Source organism: Gastrolobium bilobum, unplaced genomic scaffold, assembly GCF_033153095.1.
Source record: "Gastrolobium bilobum isolate Gb01-03AN ecotype WA unplaced genomic scaffold, APGP_CSIRO_Gbil_v1 utg41191, whole genome shotgun sequence".
Taxonomy (NCBI): domain Eukaryota; kingdom Viridiplantae; phylum Streptophyta; class Magnoliopsida; order Fabales; family Fabaceae; genus Gastrolobium; species Gastrolobium bilobum.
The window spans coordinates 19,295-39,137 of NW_026896792.1; the positions used below are offsets into that span (position 1 = coordinate 19,295).

General features: G+C 37.0%; 1 protein-coding gene across 6 annotated transcripts; it reads right to left on the minus strand.

Annotated features, from left to right (window-relative positions):
- Positions 1–1,982: 1,982 nt before the first annotated feature.
- Positions 1,983–18,448, minus strand: LOC133302014 (uncharacterized). Of its 6 annotated transcripts, XM_061501727.1 has the most exons (13): positions 18,123–18,448; positions 17,405–17,526; positions 17,154–17,308; positions 10,519–10,594; positions 10,377–10,422; positions 9,644–9,909; positions 8,967–9,206; positions 8,705–8,806; positions 8,522–8,572; positions 6,796–6,954; positions 3,808–3,889; positions 2,881–3,087; positions 1,983–2,353 (listed from the first exon to the last, which is right to left on the minus strand). In XM_061501727.1, the coding sequence occupies exons 1-12, from the start codon at positions 18,310–18,312 to the stop codon at positions 2,909–2,911; spliced, it is 1,668 nt and encodes a 555-aa protein (XP_061357711.1). In that variant the 5' UTR covers positions 18,313–18,448; the 3' UTR covers positions 1,983–2,353; positions 2,881–2,908. The 6 variants fall into 6 exon arrangements, with proteins under 6 accessions (XP_061357711.1, XP_061357713.1, XP_061357712.1 ...); XM_061501729.1 differs by lacking the exon at positions 1,983–2,353 and having other exon boundaries at positions 2,643–3,087; positions 10,386–10,422; XM_061501728.1 differs by lacking the exon at positions 1,983–2,353 and having other exon boundaries at positions 2,643–3,084.
- Positions 18,449–19,843: the final 1,395 nt, after the last annotated feature.

Consider the following 19,843-nt stretch of genomic DNA (forward strand, 5'->3'; position numbering starts at 1 on the left):
GGGAGAGACGAAATCAATATGACATAAAGAGAGAAACAATAATTGTAAATTTTTTTTTTTTGCTAGACACAATAATTGTAATTTGTTAAAGAGAGCGGAAGAGAGAAAAACAAAATCTAAACGGAGAAATAAATAGATAGAGAAGTGTAACTGTTTTTTTTTTACTTATTGTAATTGGGATCATTGATTTAAATCAATGTAAAGATAATAAAAAAAATAAAAATGGTAAAAAGATTAAATAGGTAAATAATATAATCGCCCCTTTCAACTTTACCAGAGAATATATAGAAGATAAATGTATTCCTTGTTGACATCTCCCTTTGAGACGGAAAAGAAAAGGGGAAGGAACACAAAAGTGATCTTTGAGTTGAAAAATTGGACATGAAACTAAGTCATGCCGTCATGGAATTAGAATGGGACATTTTAATTATATTCATGTGTCTGGTGTATACATTCGAGTCCAATTTTATAAAATTTAAAAAGAGTAAACACCCTTTTTAGTCCCTGGCAATATCTACGAAGTCCTTTTCAGTCTCTGGCAATAAAAAAGGACCAAATTGGTCCCTGAAAGTACAAGAAAAGGGCCACTCTACATATTTGGGAGTTGACATAAGGACTAACATGGCCCTTTTTTTGTAATTTCAGGGACCAATTTGGTCCTTTTTTATAGCTAGGGAATAAAAAGGACTTCGTAGATATTGACAGGGACTAAAAAGGGTGTTTACTCATTAAAAAACAAGAAGTTAATATTATATCCAATTCTTAATCTAGATCACGAGAATTATGAGTTTATCAAAAATAAAACTCAAAATCAATATTTTATATTTAATTGTTCATTGTCCTTGTCACTAACATACTATTGTCGTTGGAAAATTTAGACAACTATTGATCCATGAATTAGTCATCCATTTATCTGAGCATTTCACGGCACCCCTTAGCCTCTTAGCTCTTTCATTGGAGACTATCATCCATGAATTCTTAAAGATGAGAGGACCGTAAGACTGGATCATTTCAGAGTCAATTTTTTGATACACAAGATCCCTTTGCAGGGCAAGTGTAGAGCATACTAACTTTCTCATCCAGAGATTAGTAATTATAGTAAGAACATTGTATTAAGTTTTCGAAGAGAAGATAAAACTCTTTAGAAACTCATAGGGAAACACACAAGCTTTTATTTCTTTCAAACTCGGTATGAGGATACAAGTAGGGGTGTTCGCGGTCTGGATTAGATCGGTTTTAGAAGTAAAAATCATCCGATCCAATCCCTTCGGTTTGATCATATAATCATTCATTCAGTTTTGATTTTTTTTCAAATCCGATCCGATTCAATCCAAAAATTTTCGGTTTGGATTGGATCGGTTTTTGGTTCTTTGAAAATCCTAAAATTCATTTTATGATTATTGTGCAAATAACATCTTTTGTATATATTGGCTTTGTAATTTTTTTTTTTGAATACAAAAGTATTAGTAAACTATAATATAATTTTTTTAATTTTAGCAATGAGATATGAAGCTCTACAAAGATAAAATTTTGTTGATGAGATATGATTAGATTTTTTTCTTGGGTTTAGTTGATGAGTTAATGAGTCTTGAGTTTAGAAATTTTTAGGCTATGATTAGGGAAATACCCAAGTAGGTAGAAGAAAATTAATATATTGGATCGGTTTTCATCAACCCATCCAAAAACCGATCCAATCCAATTAAAATTTGCGGTTTTTAATCGGTTGTTGGTTTTTCGGTTTTCGGTTTATTCGGTTATCGGTTTTTCAGTTCGGTCACCGCGATTTGAATCAGTTTGGATCGGTTGATGAACACCCCTAGATACAAGCACACACAAAATTTCCTTTTATAGACAAGGAAACAAGATAACAACAAGCATAGTGAATTACCCCTCACCAAACATAATTATACAATAAGACAAACAATTTTTTTAAAAGGTGTATTATTAGCACACTCTTTAATTTACAACCACACGTGTTCTTGTACTTCTAAACATCATCAGTAGTGTCGATACTAATGGACAAGTCGAGAGCTTTCCTTTCTTCTGCGTGGACCTCACCATACATCTCTTTCCACCAAGGTTTGTCTGTTTTGACCTTTTCTTCAATTATCTCAATCACGACATCAGCATTTGGGTCCATGACATCATCATCTATTGGATCAATAATCAGATCAATTTGCATTGGATCTAAGCCTTAGCAAGCAACTTTTTATCACTATAGCTGCTAGCATACTCGTATCACTGTGAGTGCCCTCCATTTGCCTTTGTTGACAACATCATCTAACCATCAATGTCCCTTGTGTTCTCCATTATATTCCAATTTAATTTAGAATAATGATTCCATATCTTGATTCTGTGTCAAACCCAAATTCTTTTCTTAATTTCAATTCTAACAAAATTAAAATTTCAATTCTATCATCCAAGTGAACACAAGGAAACTAGACAAATCAATTACTATCTTCATGCACCTTGAAAACCTTTGTTCTAATTAGGCTGCCGGATTCCTCTGTTTGGTAAAACTACAATATAATTAGCATTTTATCTTGTAACACTTTGAATGAAATATTTTTTCTCCATCAATATAATTTAGTATTAGACAGCGAAACATACAATATCAACCTCAGCCAAAATCCTTCCTCAACTTCAAAGATATGAATTGAACCTTGCCTTCAAGTGAGGACTCACAAAAACTTTTTTGTCTCAGTAAAAGTATACCTCTAAAATATCTAAAAATGTTGCCACAACAAAGCTACTGTACACTTTATCACAGAGAAAGGGAGACAAATGAGAGGAAATACAAAATTTTTATAACAATCAATCAAAAGAAAAGAAAAAGAAAAATGAGCATTAACTCAAAGAGAAAGGGACATGCTCACTAACACTAGAATCTGTATGAATGAGCGTGTTTTCACGAAAACTTAGTGCCATAGAAACCATTTGGTCCTGGGACTGAAACAGGTCTTGTTACAGGAAAGCCAGGTTGCAAAAGTGGAATGTGGCTTTGAAGTGCAAAGGGTTGCTGCCCACTTGTTAGGACAGGTGGGGCCACACAAACTGGCATTGCTTGACCAACTGTGCCTCCTCCTGCTTTTGGAAAATAGAACTATTAGCACCAAAGAAATGCAGATCCAGATTTTTCAATTTGGATGCTAAAATTGTTGGGAGTCTAAATGCAGTTCCAGACTTCCAGCATAGCTTCAATTACCATACGTTATAACATCCAAAAAGTAAAATTTATGAGATGATTATAAACTGTAGTGTGACTATTTCCATATGCATGCTAGAAAATGGGATAAAAGATATGAGCCAATTCATTCTCATCTACAATAAATGATACATCTTAAGCTAGCATGCAGTGCCAAAAAACTACAATTGTAACTGCTAACTTTATAAAGGAAAAAATTATCAAGATAAGCTAAGTTAGTGGTATAACATCAAAACAAAGCTTCAAATCCCCTCCTTAAGGTCAGCTTGGTGCTATAAAATTCCCACTATGAGTAGGGTCCAGGGAGGAAGGGTCAGATTTATTGTGTGGATCTATAGTAGGTGGCCTTATGTTGCATTTTCAAGAGGCTGGTTACACGAATCAAACCTATAACCTCCAGGCCACATGGCGACAACACCAACCACTGTGCCAAGGCTCCCCTCCTCCTTCTATAAAGGCACAATATAAAGCTAAAAACCTTTTAGTCTACAGGGAAAATGTGTTTGTTATTCATTGGCAGCGTAACTGAAGTATTCATAAAGATGGAAGAAATAACTTTAAAGATATTATTTTTCCTTCGAACAAAATAATCAGGTTTTCACCTTGCTGCTTTGGAAATTGTACATGATTCAACATAGGGCGAGCTGAGACTGTTGAGATAGCCGTTGTACCGTGAATCAAATCCTTCAATCACAAAGTAAAAAAACTAAGCTAATGGTGATAATTATAATGTATGCATGTATTGTACTCAATTGTATAAAACTGTACAAGAGTCCTCTATTTAAAGAGGTTAAATGACCTAATGGGCTAAGCCCAAATAACCTTCTAGAATAATAAACTAATAATAATAAAGCTAATATTATTTCTAACACTCCCCCTCAAGCTGGTGCGTATATATCATAAGCACCCAGCTTGTTACATATATGATCTATTCGGGGACCTCTAAGAGCCTTGGTGAAAACATCCGCAAGTTGATCACTGGAATTAACAAATGCTGTCTCGATCTCGCCTGACTGAATCTTCTCTCTAACAAAGTGACAATCAATTTCTATATGTTTAGTCCTCTCATGAAAGACTGGGTTAGAGGATTTGTGCAATGCGCCTTGATTGTCACAAATGAGTTTCATGGGCTGTTGTTCACAGAGATGTAATTCCTTAAGCAATTGCTTTAGCCAGATGAGCTCACAGGTCGCATTTCCCATGGCCCGATATTCTGCCTCTGCACTTGATCTGGCAACCACAGTTTGCTTCTTACTCTTCCAAGAGATCAAATTTCCTCCGAGGAGAACACAATACCCCGAGGTGGATCGTCTGTCTGAAGGAGAACCTGCCCAGTCAGCATCTGAATAGCTAGACACTTCTGCATTCCCCTTATTAGTGTATAATAAACCTCTTCCTGGTGCCTTTTTGATATATCGAAGAATCCTGATAACTACATCCCAATGAGAGTCACAAGGAGAGTCAAGGAATTGACTTGCCACACTAACTGAAAAAGAAATGTCTGGTGTTGTCACAGTAAGATAGTTCAACTTTCCAACTAGTCGGCGGTAACGACCAGGGTCTGCCAATGGCTCCCCCTGTCCAGGTAATAACTTAATATTAGGATCCATAGGTGTATCAATGGGTTTACATCCCAACATACCAGTCTCATCTAAGATATCCAGTGCATACTTCCTCTGACAAATGGAAATGCCCTTCCTAGACTGTGCTACTTCGATTCCTAAGAAATATCGAAGTCTGCCAAGATCTTTGGTCTGAAACTGATTGAATAAGTACTTCTTTAATTGATCAATCCCAGCTTGATCGCTGCCAGTAATAATGATGTCATCGACATAGACCAGGAGATAGATGCGCTGGCCAGAAGAGTTATGCCGATAGAAGACAGAATGATCCGCTTTACTTCGGGTTAAATCGAAGGATTGAACAACGGAACTGAAGCGACTAAACCAGTCCCGAGGAGACCGCTTCAGGCCATATAAAGATTTACGAAGCTTGCATACCATGCCAGAACTATCCCCCTGAGCAACAAAACCTAGTGGTTGCTCCATATATACTTCCTCTTGCAAGTCACCATGTAAGAATGCATTTTTGATATCAAGTTGTAGAAGAGGCCATTGATGAATGGCAGCAAGTGCAAGAAATAGGCGAACAGATGCCATCTTGGCAACAGGAGAAAAAGTATCCCCATAGTCAAGACCAAATATCTGAGTGTATCCCTTGGCCACCAAACGAGCTTTGAGGCGATCAACAGTGCCATCAGGACCAACTTTGACAGTGAATACCCATCGACAACCGACAACTGACTTTTCAGGAGTAGCATGAACAAGATCCCATGTGCCACTGGAGTGAAGTGCTTGCATTTCATCAATCATTGCTTGACGCCAACCCGGATGAGAGAGTGCTTCACCTGTGATTTTAGGAATAGAAATAGACGAAATACTAGAAACAAAAGTAAAACGTGGTGAAGAAAGTCTATCATAACTCAAGAAACTATAAAGTGGATGAGGGTTACGAGTGGATCGAATACCTTTGCGAACGGCAATGGGAGTAATCTCTGATGGAGGATCCGGAGGGGAAGTGTCGACAGCAGCAGGCGGTGAGTCAGTAAGGGTCAAATCCGCAGGAGGAGCAGGTTGACGACGCTGATAGGTGAGAAAAGGACGGTCCGCAGGGATGCAGGCAAGGGGCTGCTCCTCCGGGATAGAGTCTCCTGCAACTGGTAAAGAAAAATCAAGAAAAGGAACAGGAAGAACTTGATCCACTTGTGTTATCTGAGATGGGATAGAATGAAAAGGTTGTTGATCAAGGAAAGTGACATCAGCTGAGACAATATAACGCTTGAGATCAGGAGAGTAGCAACGATACCCCTTTTGAAAACGAGTATATCCAAGGAAAATACACTTGAAGGCTTTGGATGTTAATTTATCTTTTCCTGGAGTAAGATCATGAACAAAGCAGGTACATCCAAATACATGTGGAGGTAGAGGATAGGAAGGTGCTCCTTGAAATAAAACACTAAGTGGAACTTCGTTATTGAGTACGGAAGAGGGCATGCGATTGATGAGAAAGCAAGAGGTGATTATAGCATCTGCCCAAAAACGAAGTGGAACATTCATATGAATTAGTAGGGTACGAGCAGTTTCAACCAGATGCCGATTCTTACATTCGGCCACTCCATTTTGTTGTGGAGTGTATGGACAAGTAGTCTGGTGTAATGTCCCACGTTTCTCCAAAAAATTAGAAAACTCAAGAGACACATATTCTTTTGCATCATCACTGCGCAAAATTTGAATAGAAGCACCAAATTGAGTATTTATCTCGGCACAAATTTTTTTATAAATTGAAAATAATTCAGAACGATTTTTCATTAAATAAACCCAAGTGCAACAAGAGAAATCATCAATAAAGGTGACAAAATACTGAAAACCCAAAACAGACATTGTTCGACTCGGACCCCAAATATCAGAATGAACAATAGAAAAAGGAGCATCAGCTCTTTTATTGACTCTATTAGCAAAGGAAGAGTGAGTGTGCTTTCCTTGCTGACAAGAATGACAGTTTAAAGACTTAAGACTGGATAAAAAGGGAACCATATGCCGAAGCTTGGAGAGGCTTGGATGACCCAGACGGCTGTGAATTAGCTCAGGAGACTCTGTGAGAGAACAGGCTACTGGAGAAGGTGGTGCAATCAGATAGTAGAGACCTCGTGACTCAATGCCCGCTCCAATCGTCTTCCCCGTACTCGAATCCTGCATAGAAAAGGATTGTTTAGAGAAGGTAACAGTACATGAAAGAAAATGAATCAACTGGCTAACAGAGATTAAATTAAAAGGAATGCCAGGTATATAATAAACAGAACGCAAAGTTAAAAGGGGAGTTGGATTGGCTTCCCCAATTCCACGAGCAAGAGCCTTAGTGCCATCAGCAAGAGTGACAGAGGGTAGGTTATTAGAATAAGAAAGTGAAGTGAAGAGATCTTTATTACCACAAAGATGATGAGTAGCACCTGAGTCTATTATCCAGGGTCCAAGAGATGATTGATAAAAACAAGCAACATGATTACCAGCGTTTTGAGTAGGATGCTGAGAAGAAACCTTCTTGAGAAGTGCCTCATAGTCGGCACTTGAAAGAGTTACTAATCCAGTAGAAGGTGGTGTAGCATCAGTTTGAGCAAAGTTGGCAGTCGGTGGCTTCAAATGAGGGTACTTCCTATAGCAGCGTTCTTCAAAATGCCCAAGATTCTGGCAATAATTGCAACGAGGCCTCTGTCGGCGGCCATGTCTGCGACCGCGTCCACTGTTCCAATTGGAATCACGGGCTCGAAAAAAGAATGGAGATGGGGTAGTACTGAAGATGATGCCAGTCGTGTTTTTGGAAGCATTACTTGAGCCCTCCATCACAAAATAAAATAAAAGAGATGACCATATTTGAAAATAGGAGAGGAAGGCGAGCTGTTCTGTCTCGGACTGGCCGAAAGTTTTTTTTTGTTTTTTTTTGCGTGAACAGTACCCGTACGGACACGTGAACAGTAAAATGTAAAACCGTACGAACGGTGAACAATAAATCTGTACGGACGTTATGAACAGTGGATCGTACGAACGATGAACAGTGGATCGTACTGGCGATGAACAATAAATCTGTACGAACTGTACGGACGCGGTGAACATTATTTTTTTATTTTTTTTTTGTAAACCCGCGTGAACAGTGTAGAACCAAGCGGGAGGGACGCACGGCGTTAGAGGAAGGAGAGAACGCCTAAGCAGTGGGCTTAGGGTTTTAGCGGAAGCCAAAAATCCCCAGAACAAAGAGCTCTGGTACCAAATTATAATGTATGAAAGTATTGTATTCAATTGTATAAAACTGTACAAGAGTTCTCTATTTAAAGAGGTTAAATGACCTAATGGGCTAAGCCCAAATAACCTTCTAGAATAATAAACTAATAATAATAAAACTAATATTATTTCTAACAGTGATCATATTACAATAAATATTTCCAGAGGAAAAAAATTGCTTTCAATTTGATTTGGCTGACCATGTAAGTATAAAATTTTGAGATTTAGCAGAGTGTAGCAGTTACTCTTGATTCAATTAACAAATAATAAGATACATCCATCCGTTTTCTCAGAAGACGTGTCCCCTTTAAGGATCCATAGTACACTTGAAAAGCAGCAATACTCATTATCCACTGGGAATTCATTTATGTTTTATTAAATCTTCTATGGAAGTAATTTCTACTAGTTTTGACTCATCCTTCCTTTATTAAGATAAATAGAAGAAACACATTAGCTGAAAAGGGTTATAGGCATGCTATCTTACATGCGAAACTGGATGAACATAGATCAACTGCCCGGAGCGTCCAACCGCAACCTGCACTCAGAAAGAAAGACAATATCTCGTTGACGGCTTATTCTTCAGCATATAAATAAACTATCTCCTAAACCAATTATTAGAATTAACAAAACTCAAATTAGATGGCACATGAGATCTTTTGGTACTTACGGCAGGAGAGCTTGGCTGCAAATAAGCATGTTCAGACAAAACAGGAGTGTAATGTGTAGCATACCGTACGGGAGGTGCCCTATGTGCCAGTGGTCCAACAATCTGTTGCCAAAGAAATGGGAAAATAACTAGAATGAGTACCTTAAAAGTATATGGTTATTGACAGTACCTGCATTTATGACATTTGGTATCAAATACACATGCTCATGCCAGCACGGATGCACACAATATACAGAATATCAGTAAATTTATTAATACATACAGGTTGTGAAAATTGAGAACCACTGCCACCATTTCCCACTGTCAAATTACTATAATGTGCAACCTTAACAGGCACCGAAGGTCGAGAAGCAAAAGTATTGAATCCAACTTCTGGTTGAACAGTAGTAACAGGTACCGGAGGTGAGCTATTTGGTATGTAAACCATGTTTGCAGCAGTTGTTGAAGAAGGATTTACAAAAGATGGAGAGAAGATTTTGGCTGCTGGGTTGAGCTTAAATTCCTAAAAGAATGTCAAATTGAGAAAAAGTTAAAAAGTATATCAACAACGATTTAGAAAAAGAATAATCATATTGTCTCAAAGGTGGCACTAGCTATTCTATAATGCTGCACAGGAAACCAAAATAAAATTTGTGAAGATTTAAATCAATACTCAAAAGATTTTAAAATGATAGATGACACATCTAACAAACAAAAAAAGAAAAGATAATGGATCACAAATTCAAAATGTTTAGGAATAGTACAGCTAACAGTTTGGTAGATGTATAGATAAGGTTAGTGAAGACCTGATGGATGATGATCCATGACAACATAGAAGTTTCCAAAATGACTTTATTTAATAAAATGCATCTAATATGCTTTTCAATGATGAATAAATCCTCCATCTACATCTTTTTATCAGGAGTTGTTTAGCCAGCAACTGTTGATTGAAGTTACTACCTTAGCATTTCTGGAAGAATGTGTACCCCTTGGAGCAGATATTTCAACAGATTTTGCTGGCAAATTATGTGACTCTGAGATGAGATCCACACCTTGGGTGGAATTTGTAGAAGCAGAGTCTGCTGAAGTAGACCTTTCATTACACCGACTGTTGGCTTTAACAGGCACAGGTACATTGTTGCAGAATAGCCCATTATTAGAAGGACTTGATGTCATATCTGTGCTTCCATGCTCAATAGCTTCCACTTGGACAAGACATGCATCAACTGCAATGGAAGTACAAAAGAGATAAATAAGAAGGGAAAACCCTCATCCTGTGCTAGGAAGAGGGAATTTAAGTAATACAAGGTGAGAGACCACAGGCCATGTCTCAAATCAGATTGGAGAGGAACAGGTGTTGGTTAACTAGAAAGAAAAGAGGTAACATTACATGAAAAGCTGAAGAAAAATGAACAAAAATAAAATGTTATCTTTTTCAGTAATTACAGCTTTGCAAAAGGGTATTGTGAAGGAGGAAAAAAATGCCCATACATAGAAAATTTCTTAAATAAATATATATATTGATATCAGGCTAACAAACAAACATGCTATATTGCACATTGTTTAACATACAAAAATTGCTAAAGAAATGCACAAAGTACAAGCTAACAAATATGTTGCATCATTACAAGTTATGCCATTTTGGTCGTTGGTGACTAAGGATAATTTTACATGCAGTAGAGATTGGAGAAACCTGACTCACTTTCATGGCTTGAATTGAGGCTTTGAATCTTTTCATCCTGTGCAAAATCACAGCTTTAGAATTAAAAAATTCAAAACACCAAAATGTCTAGAAAACCTACTTAGAATTACAAGCTATGCATATGTCAACATACAATTTTTCCGTTAACAAACTCAGATTTCTGTCTGCAGTCATCAGCTTTCCCTTTTGACTTGTCTTCTCCATCCTGTCTGTCAATAAAAAGTTGGCAGGAACCCAAGGATGAAAGAAAATAATGTCATAAATCTGTATTTATAAAAAACTTCTACTAGCAAATGAAAAGTTCTCATATTAAGATTTTTTACAAATTACAATCATACCATGATACCATCCCTTAGTAGCACAACATTTTATCTGCATGTTTACAGATTAATTGTGCCCCAGAAAGAAAAGCCTAAAGTGGAAACATCATATATAACACAAATGCAATAATTTAAATAAGCAAAATTTCATAAGTCCACTATAATTTAAGCTTTTATGATTGGCAATAAAATTATCTCAATATTTATTTAGTAAAAAAGTTCATTCTCTTTCAATTGTTCTTCTCCTTAAATTGGGTGAGTTAGAGGTGGGGGAAATTAAGGGGCATGGTAAGGAGGAACTCTAGAACAGTATTTGAACAAGTCTAGTGAAATCATATATTACAAAAAAGTACATCTAATTTATGTAGATAGCACTACTTAAATATCCATTTTCAAGTCAACAACAAAACAAGTACTCCAAGTATGTACATGATGTGGGAACATCGTTGGCCTATGAAGAAAATAAACATAGTTTTGACTGAAAATCATTTTCAATGCAACAAACAGTTGATTCAAGTATGATACCATTAAATTTGAAAACCACTTTATAAATTCAATGGTGACTCCCAATATGTCTAAGATAGGATTCCATCGGAAAGAGATAAAAATGGAAAGAAAATAGAATATTGTATTATTTATTGTAATATAAAATCATTAATATGGTCTTCACCTAACTGCTTCAACTTTTGGGTTGAATTGATTCTTTACAATTTAATGACGGAAATTTCAAAGCATTCGAGAGGTATCTAATCTTTCCAAATTCTATTCTCTCAATAGTCTCCCCATAACTGCTCTATTCTTCCCTATTTATCACAAATTCCTCATAAATAAAACATCAATCATCCTTAATTACATAGCCAATCACCCATATGCAATCCCATAACTACACAATCCATCACCCATAATTATAAAATCAATTACCCATAAATCAACTCCATAATTACATAATCAATCACCCATAAATCGATCCATTAAATATTGAATCAATCACCCATAATGGTTGATACCAATAATTAATATTGAATCACCCATAATTAATTGGGGTGTGATCTCCTAGATCTCTCCTTGCACTAAAGGAGGTTTCCTAATGATGGAACCAGAAAAATAACACTGAAATTATAGAGATAATGGAGGCCATGCCTCTTTTTACATACACTCATATGCAGAAAATAAACCCCAAGAAACCTCAATTCCCCTTCAAATCAACAGACCTAGGCTCAAAAGTTCCCTAGAGGTCTCCTAATTTTCCCACTAATCAAATACTAAATTCATGCATGCCTCACTACACACACACTCAACTTTTATCCTACTCACTAGAATATTCTAGAATAACTAATTAACTGACCCATTAATTTTTAGGCCCATTAATACTTCCCCCTCCAAAATTCACCTTGTCCTCAAGGTGAAGAAGAGGATGTGAAAGAACTTCCTCCCGAGTCCCATTGCTTGTAGCAACTAGACCACATTGGAAGTTTCAATTCCATTTTCTTTCCATAAACCTCACCGCACAACTTCAATGAACGGCTGGAAATGAAACCCACAATACTATGGACACTCAACCAGAAAGTCTTGCTATCCTCTCTATCTTCGCCGTTGCAGAGCTGCCCTTCCCCTTCTAGCTCAAGTTCATAGATACCCACCAGCATGACGTGGATGTGCTGCATTAGACCCACGTTTAGAGTCCCTACGGTTTGGGCTATAGATTGCAATCCCACTGCATTAGACCCACTTCGCCTATTTGTTCCTATTGGGCTTGGTTCGGTGCATCCTTCATTAAGCCCATTACTTGTGTGATGATTGGAGTTGTTATTCGCCCTATTAGTGGCAAGGGTTGGATGCATGTGGGTCCCTTCTCCAATATCTGCTCCATATCCATTATTCCCTAATGGGGACATGACCGGACCCTGCACCGTTTCGCTTTCTTCCACCAGATGATGCGATTCCTTGAGACAATTCAGATCAGTCACCATATGTAATCTCCTCTCTGCTTTGATTTCCTCCTTTTCTTGTTGTTGTTGTTCTTCATCTTTTTCTTTTTCCTCTTCTTCAACCTCTATCTTGTCTTCCTTTTGATCTCCTTCCTCTTCTCATACTTCTTTCTGAATCTGTTGAAAATACTCTGTTTGACTCTGTTTTCTGGTTTCAGAAACAGAGTCATCTTCTTCATTTCCTTCTTCTTCTGTTTTTTTTCTTTTGCTTCTACTTGTGCGATTTCTTTTGTATCTTCTTCCTCTGTCACTTCTGCATCTTCTTCTCCTTCTGCAACTTCTTCATTTTCAGCTTTGGCGTCGTCTTCTTCCTTCGCTTCTGTTGTCGCCTCTTCGTCTCCAGCAGCTTCTTCTTCTATATCTTCTTTTCCTTCTTCTGCATTTCCTTCTTTATCTTTTTTTTTTTTTTGATTTCTTCTTCTGCTCTTTTAATCCTTCCCTCTTCTGATTGTGTCTTTTTCTCTCCTTTTTTTCTTCTTTCCCTGCTGCTGCCTTTTCTTTCTTTTTCTGGTTTTCTTCTTCTTCATTTTTAAAATGCAGCGACTTCATCTTCTCGTTTTCCAATCTCCGTGTTCTCAACCACCCAATTGTTTCATCTAACACCTTCATCATTTTTTCTAAACCTTCCTTACGCTCAGTTATTCTTACCATTTTATTTTTCTCCTAGATCTGGACCAAAAGCACCCCCTAGATCGGACGTGCTTTGATACCAAATTGATAGAACCAGAAAAATAACAGTGAAATTATAGAGATAATGGAGGCCATGCCTCTTTTTACATACACTCATACGCAGAAAATAAACCCCAAGAAAACTCAACTCCCCCTCAAACCAACAGACCTAGGCTCAAGAGTTCCATAGAGGTTTCCTAATTTCCCCACTAATCCAATACTAAATTCATGCATGCCTCACTACACACACTCATCTTTTATCCTACTCACTAGAATATTCTAGAATAACTAACTAACTGACCCACTAATTTTTAGGTCCATTACCTTACAATACTCACGCCCAAAAGATTCACCTTGTCCTCAAGGTGAGAGTCAAACCGGCAGAAATCCCTCCCCCAGCATCGCACTACGTAAAATGTAGGGATCAACTTATGTATGAAGCATAATAACCTCCACTGGGATCCCATTTCTCTTCTGCAACTTCTTTCATGAACTCCTTCAATATGCCAACATGAAAACTATTATACGTTAAAAACCTTGACATCTACAACTAATTCATGCCATTCAACATGGTGCCCATCCCAAATGAACTACCACCAACACGCTCAAACCATTGCAAATGATGATTCAAGATTCACATATCTTACAATATTCCCAGCTCACAAACTACCCTTGTTTTCAATTATTTTGTCAACTTATTTTAGTTTTGACTGGCTAGATGAACTAAGTATAGATTGCTTGTAAGTATTTTTTTCCAGAGAACTTCCCGTTACGATCATCTCATTGTTAGAAGTCTCTTGTTCTACAAATGAATCTTCACCAAACCTAGGATATTCATCTAATGATGATTTAGTGGCAGTGGTGAGCTTTAGAAGTGGCTGGGTGGTGAGCTTCAGAAACATCTTCATGGGTGGTAGGAAAAGTTGGACCAACAACAGCACCTTCCTATCTTCCCTTGTAAACCAAAAGGAATTAGAGGTGGTTTTGGTGTGGATGGCAGGTTGGCTCCCTCCACCGATGGCGTTCGTTGGCGTAACCCGCACTCCTTTCTGTAACATCCCGAGCGCCGGTGCGAAAAGGCATGGACAAGGAGCGGCTCCTGACAGCCTTCCAGCTGGGGGTTACATGAACGAATGAATCGAATCGTCACCCGAAAGAGAGGGATTCCAAAGACTGTGCAGGTATGAGGCTGCACAGTTTGGGATAGCTTATAAGAATTAATTGGTACTACTTATACTAACAAGATGCATCTGCTTTTCAGTAGCCCGGAACGGAAGAACTCCATAGTTAAGCGTGCTTGACTTGGAGCAATTCTGGGATGGGTGACCTCCTCGGAAGTTTTCCCGCGAAGTGTGCGAGTGAGAAAAAAGCACACTGAAAAGTCTCGTGTTAGTATGTGCGGATAGTCGTTGATTCTTGAAGCGGTCGGGCGTTACAAGTGGTATCAGAGAAGGGCCTCTCTTCCGGTACGGTGTGGTTCGAGGACGAACCAGGAGGAAGCTGGTGGGCATGTAACATCCCGAGCGCTGACGAGGGCGGGGAGTGATCGCCGGTGCGAAAGGGCATGGACAAGGAGCGGCTCCTGACAGGCTTCCAGCTGGGGGTTACATGAACGAATGAATTGAATCGACACCTGAAAGAGAGGGATTCCAAAGACTGTGCAAGTGCGAGACGAGAAGTTTTCCCGAGAAGTGTGCAAGTGAGGAAAAAGCACACTGAAAAGCCTCGTGTTAGTATGTGCGGATAGTCGTTGATTCTTGAAGCGGCCGGGCGTTACAAGTGGTATCAGAGCAGGGCCTCTCTTCCAGTACGGTGTGGTTCGAGGACGAACCAGGCGGAAGCTGGTGGGCATGTAACATCCTGAGCGCTGACGAGGGCGGGGAGTGATCGCCGGTGCGAAAAGGCATGGACAAGGAGCGGCTCCTGACAGGCTTCCAGCTGGGGGTTACATGAACGAATGAATCGATTCAACACCCGAAAGAGAGGGATTCCAAAGACTGTGCAGGTATGAGGCTGCACAGTTTGGGATAGCTTATAAGAATTAATTGGTACTACTTATACTAACAAGATGCATCTGCTTTTCGGTAGCCCGGAATGGAAGAACTCCATAGTTAAGCGTGCTTGACTTGGAGCAATTCTGAGATGGGTGACCTCCTGGGAAGTTTTCCCGGGAAGTGTGCGAGTGAGGAAAAAGCACACTGGAAAGTCTCGTGTTAGTATGTGGGGATAGTCGTTGATTCTTGAAGCGGCCAGGCGTTACACTTTCACTCATTTCGCATGTGTTTGACCATTCATGTATGACTTATCTTCTTCCTTGTTGGCTTCCTTTTCATGCGCGCATCGAAGAGATCTTCAATCTCCTTACTCTCTTCTTCGCCAAGCTCATGCCTCTTCTCTTTCCGCATCTCCTTTTTAGACTTTGGTTGTTAAGTTTCTATTTCGTCATCACAAAGATATATCGCACTCGGTCGAAAATGCTTGAGCACTACCTTGAAGAAACCCCACCATGTCCTTTCAAGGCTTTTGTGGCTTTAAGAATCTTCTCGACATCATTTGCTTTTTGTACTGTAAAATGTTGCTCAACATTGATCAGCCACCAATAGACTTCTTCCCCGTCAAATTCCGGAATCATCTTTAATCTGATACCAAGCTCCTAAATCAAGAGATCCGATACCAATGGATAGGATTTAACTGGAAAGATATAAAAATGGAAAGAAAATAGAGTATTCTATTATTTAACGACAGAAATTTAATGGCGTTCCAGAGGCACCTGATTTCTCTGTTTCAAGGATTTCAAGAGGCACTTGATCTCTCCAAATTCTACTCTCAATAATCTCCCCATGACCTCCCCCTTCTCCCCTATTTATCACAGATTCCTCATAAATAAAAGATCAACCACTCCTAATTACGGAATAAATCACCCTTAATTACATAGCCTATCACCCATAATGTAATGCCATAACTACATACACAATCACCCATAATTATAGAATCAATTACCCATAAATTGACCCCATAATTACATAAACAATCACCCATAAACCGATACATTAAATATTAAATCAATCACCCTTAATGATTAATACCAATAATTAATTGGGATATGATCCCCTATATCTCTCCCTGCACTAAAGGAGGTTTCCTAACAACCTATAATATATTTTTTTCTTTTTTAATTTTTATGGTAAGAAACTGAGAATTAGAGAAGAATTTTATATTATTCCAGTTTCTTTTGTTCTATCATGAAATACATTATTTTTAACAAACTGCCAGTAAATATGTCGCAAATAAATACTAAAGCTTACAATGTGTCAACCATACACTACTAGAGATAGGCAGACAAGATGACTATGCTATATGTATTTTATTTATTTATTTATTTATTCATTGGTGAACCTATGCTATATGTATTTTGCTAGCTTAATAAGATGGCAAATCCCTAAGCAACCTGCAAACTCAATTTGTGAGTGTTTGAATGTATTAACAAGGTTCCAAATATCGGAACTATTGATTCTTAATGTAAATGCAAATGGAAGAAAAGCACATTCACTTATTCAAATCAAAATTTTACAGAAAAACTAAATTAACAATAACATCCTTTAGAGGATTTGTTCTTCTGCATTAAAATGCATAAACCAAAAGCTAAGATGGCCATTGGCAAGCAAAGAATATACAGTCAATGCTTCTGTCGGAGTTGGTTATATAACATGATAAAAAATTAACTTGAGTATGCTACTATGCCTAACACACATCTCTCTATCCATGTGAATGAATTTAATAGAAGATAGTACCTTGATTGATTAAACTGTTCTGCATCCATCAAAGGTCTTGTATGATTCCCTATCTCACATGAAAGACTCTCGGAACAACAAACACTGTGCACAACTGCTTCCTCATCATCACCAGTTATATTTCCATCAATGCCATCTGCAGAAAGCATTACTCCCTATGCACAAAGCCATGTGTACATTAAGCATGTAGTTACATTATAATCTAGATTTGTTTGGACTCATAAAAGACGCATTGTAAGAATATGACTTACCTTAGCAACAACTTGCACAAGATCACCTGGTAGAATCACTAGCGTATCTACCAAGCCCTCCTTTCCCACATTGGTGTTTCCCTTTCCCTTCTTAATCATCCTTGCTTTCTTCAAAACAATACCTAAACATGGCACAAAGTAAGGGAATGCTCATGAGTTTCGAATTATAAAACATCAACGTCACCTTTATCCAGAACAAGTAGGGGTCAACATTTTTAAGTATACAACAGATGAACTAAAATGTAAATAGGGTTCTACTCAAAATTAAATAATTATCCAACAAGATCAATCTTATGATTTTCTTATTCCCAGCAGTTAAAGAAAATTATAGCAGAAACAAGTCCATTAAATAACCCCAAGATTCAATAGTAAAACAAATACAATTCGAAGAAATTTTTTTGATGAATGAATCACTAATTCAATGCCAAAAATTTTCTCAGCTAATAAGAGCAAAACAAAATGAATGACAGCCAAAAACTATCGACTGTCTTAGGATCCACAATCATGTTTCAGCAAACCGGTTACTATTACCAGGCAGTGAAAGAAACAGGAGCAAAAAAGAAGAAGAAGAAGAAAAAAAAAGCCACCCCAGATGAAAATTACACATGATTATTGAAGGAGGGTCATGGGAATTGGCCAAAATATGAAATTTCTCAAAACCCATTTGAGCTTCAAATGAAATCAATGCAGAAGAAAGAGAGATAGAAAGAATATTCACCATAATCGGCGTCAACAGAAGCAGTGTGGAAGATTCCAGAATACACAGAACCATCCTTAACGTGAACATCAACTGGGAGACCAATGATGCACATGGTGGCGAAGAGCAAGGCCTCGTTAAATGATGCCCAAGATGAAGAAGAAGAAGAAGTGTGATCCTCTGTGAACAATTCCCTGCTTCTGCAACCCATCTCGAATACCTTCTCTTTCTGAGTGTATAGAAGCTTCTTCTTCTTCTTCTTCCGCTGCTGTTGCTATGAATGAAAGAAAGAGATCTGGGAAATGCAAAAACGAGTTTGTTCAGAGAAAGAGCACAACATAACACTTTCCTTATGTTATTCATGAAGGAAAATAATTGTCTTTAATTGAAGTGAGAGAAAGAAATATTTAGCAAATTTTTTATTAAACGTGGGTCTTAATTTTTTATGGTAATAATAAAACAGAATAATATTTTCGTAATTATTACAGAAAAGTTATCTGTATTTATTTTTAAAATAATTTTATTTTAAGATTGAAAAATTAAATTATTATAATTATTATAATAATTTAAAATTACAAAAACACCATGATTTCTGTTCTAAAATAATATTGTGTTAAATTTACTATAAATAATTTTATTTGCAGTAATTATAAAAGAAATGAACTCATAAAAAAAATAAGATGCGTCCAATTAAATGACACAGCTTTTTCTTGATGAAATGTTTCTTTGTTCTTTCTCCAACCTAATTTACGAGGATTCTTCGGTTTGCAATATGACCACTATTTCGTACAATAATTCAACTAGTGCCCAGTTCTTACCCTTTGTAAATAAATACATGGATATACAAAAAAAAATAAAAATAAATACATGAAAGGATGAACTTAATATTTCCTAATTTTTTTTTATTATTATTATGATTTCATCGTATCTAATTATTCACGTGAATAATAAATTAAAAAAAAAAGTCACGAAAGAACTAACTATTCACGTAAATAATAAATTATAGTCATACAAAAATAACTGATAATAAATATATAATTTACAGTCATCTCTCTCGAAAAAATAGAAGATTCCGATAAAAAGAATATATACAACTTACATCCGTATAACTTTATATTCTTTTCTCGGGTTATAAAAAATATTCTGATATTAAATTAGTGAGCTGTGTAAAGGTGGGAATCTCCACACTAAAAAGACAAATCTCCCAACTCATATTTATATATATAGGGTAAATGAAATGTTATATCATATGATGTATTATAATTTTTCTATACACACAATTATATGTGACCCTTATCCTTTGATTTTTCTCTTTTTTCTCTTCTCTTTTCTCTCTTTTTTTAATTGTGGGTAAGAAAGTTATGTTATATAATAGGAGTGTGATACCTTATTGGAAATGTAATTGAGTCTTAAACAACATACTAAAATATGATAGGCTTGTATCCACTAAACCTCTCGCAATGTCCAAAGACTGAACTATGTTCGGTTATGCAAAAACCGTAAAAATGAGATTTATGCTAAGTGAGTTTATGGGAATTCCTTAGTGACTTGAGAGAAGCATTATATAATAGTTAGGCATTTATTGTAATTATTCCACATTTAGATTTTAGTTATGATCACAGCTTTTATCATTACGTTTTATTATTGTTTTTAAATGCTTACGTTTTAAATGTTTTTAAATTTACTCGCATTTTTAAATAAACTGCTGTGATTGTAACTGCGCTTAATATCATAATCAATGT

Bases quoted from the DNA above. Each gene is read 5' to 3' on its own strand.
- LOC133302014 (XM_061501727.1), bottom strand. From the start codon at position 18,312: ATGGGTTGCAGAAGCAGGGAATTGTTCACAGAGGATCACACTTCTTCT. The intron at 10,423-10,518 runs GTATGTTGACAT...GATTTTGCACAG, and splicing joins AGTTTGTTAACGGAAAAATT to GATGAAAAGATTCAAAGCCT. The intron at 3,088-3,807 runs GTGAAAACCTGA...ATTTTCCAAAAG, and splicing joins ACAATTTCCAAAGCAGCAAG to CAGGAGGAGGCACAGTTGGT.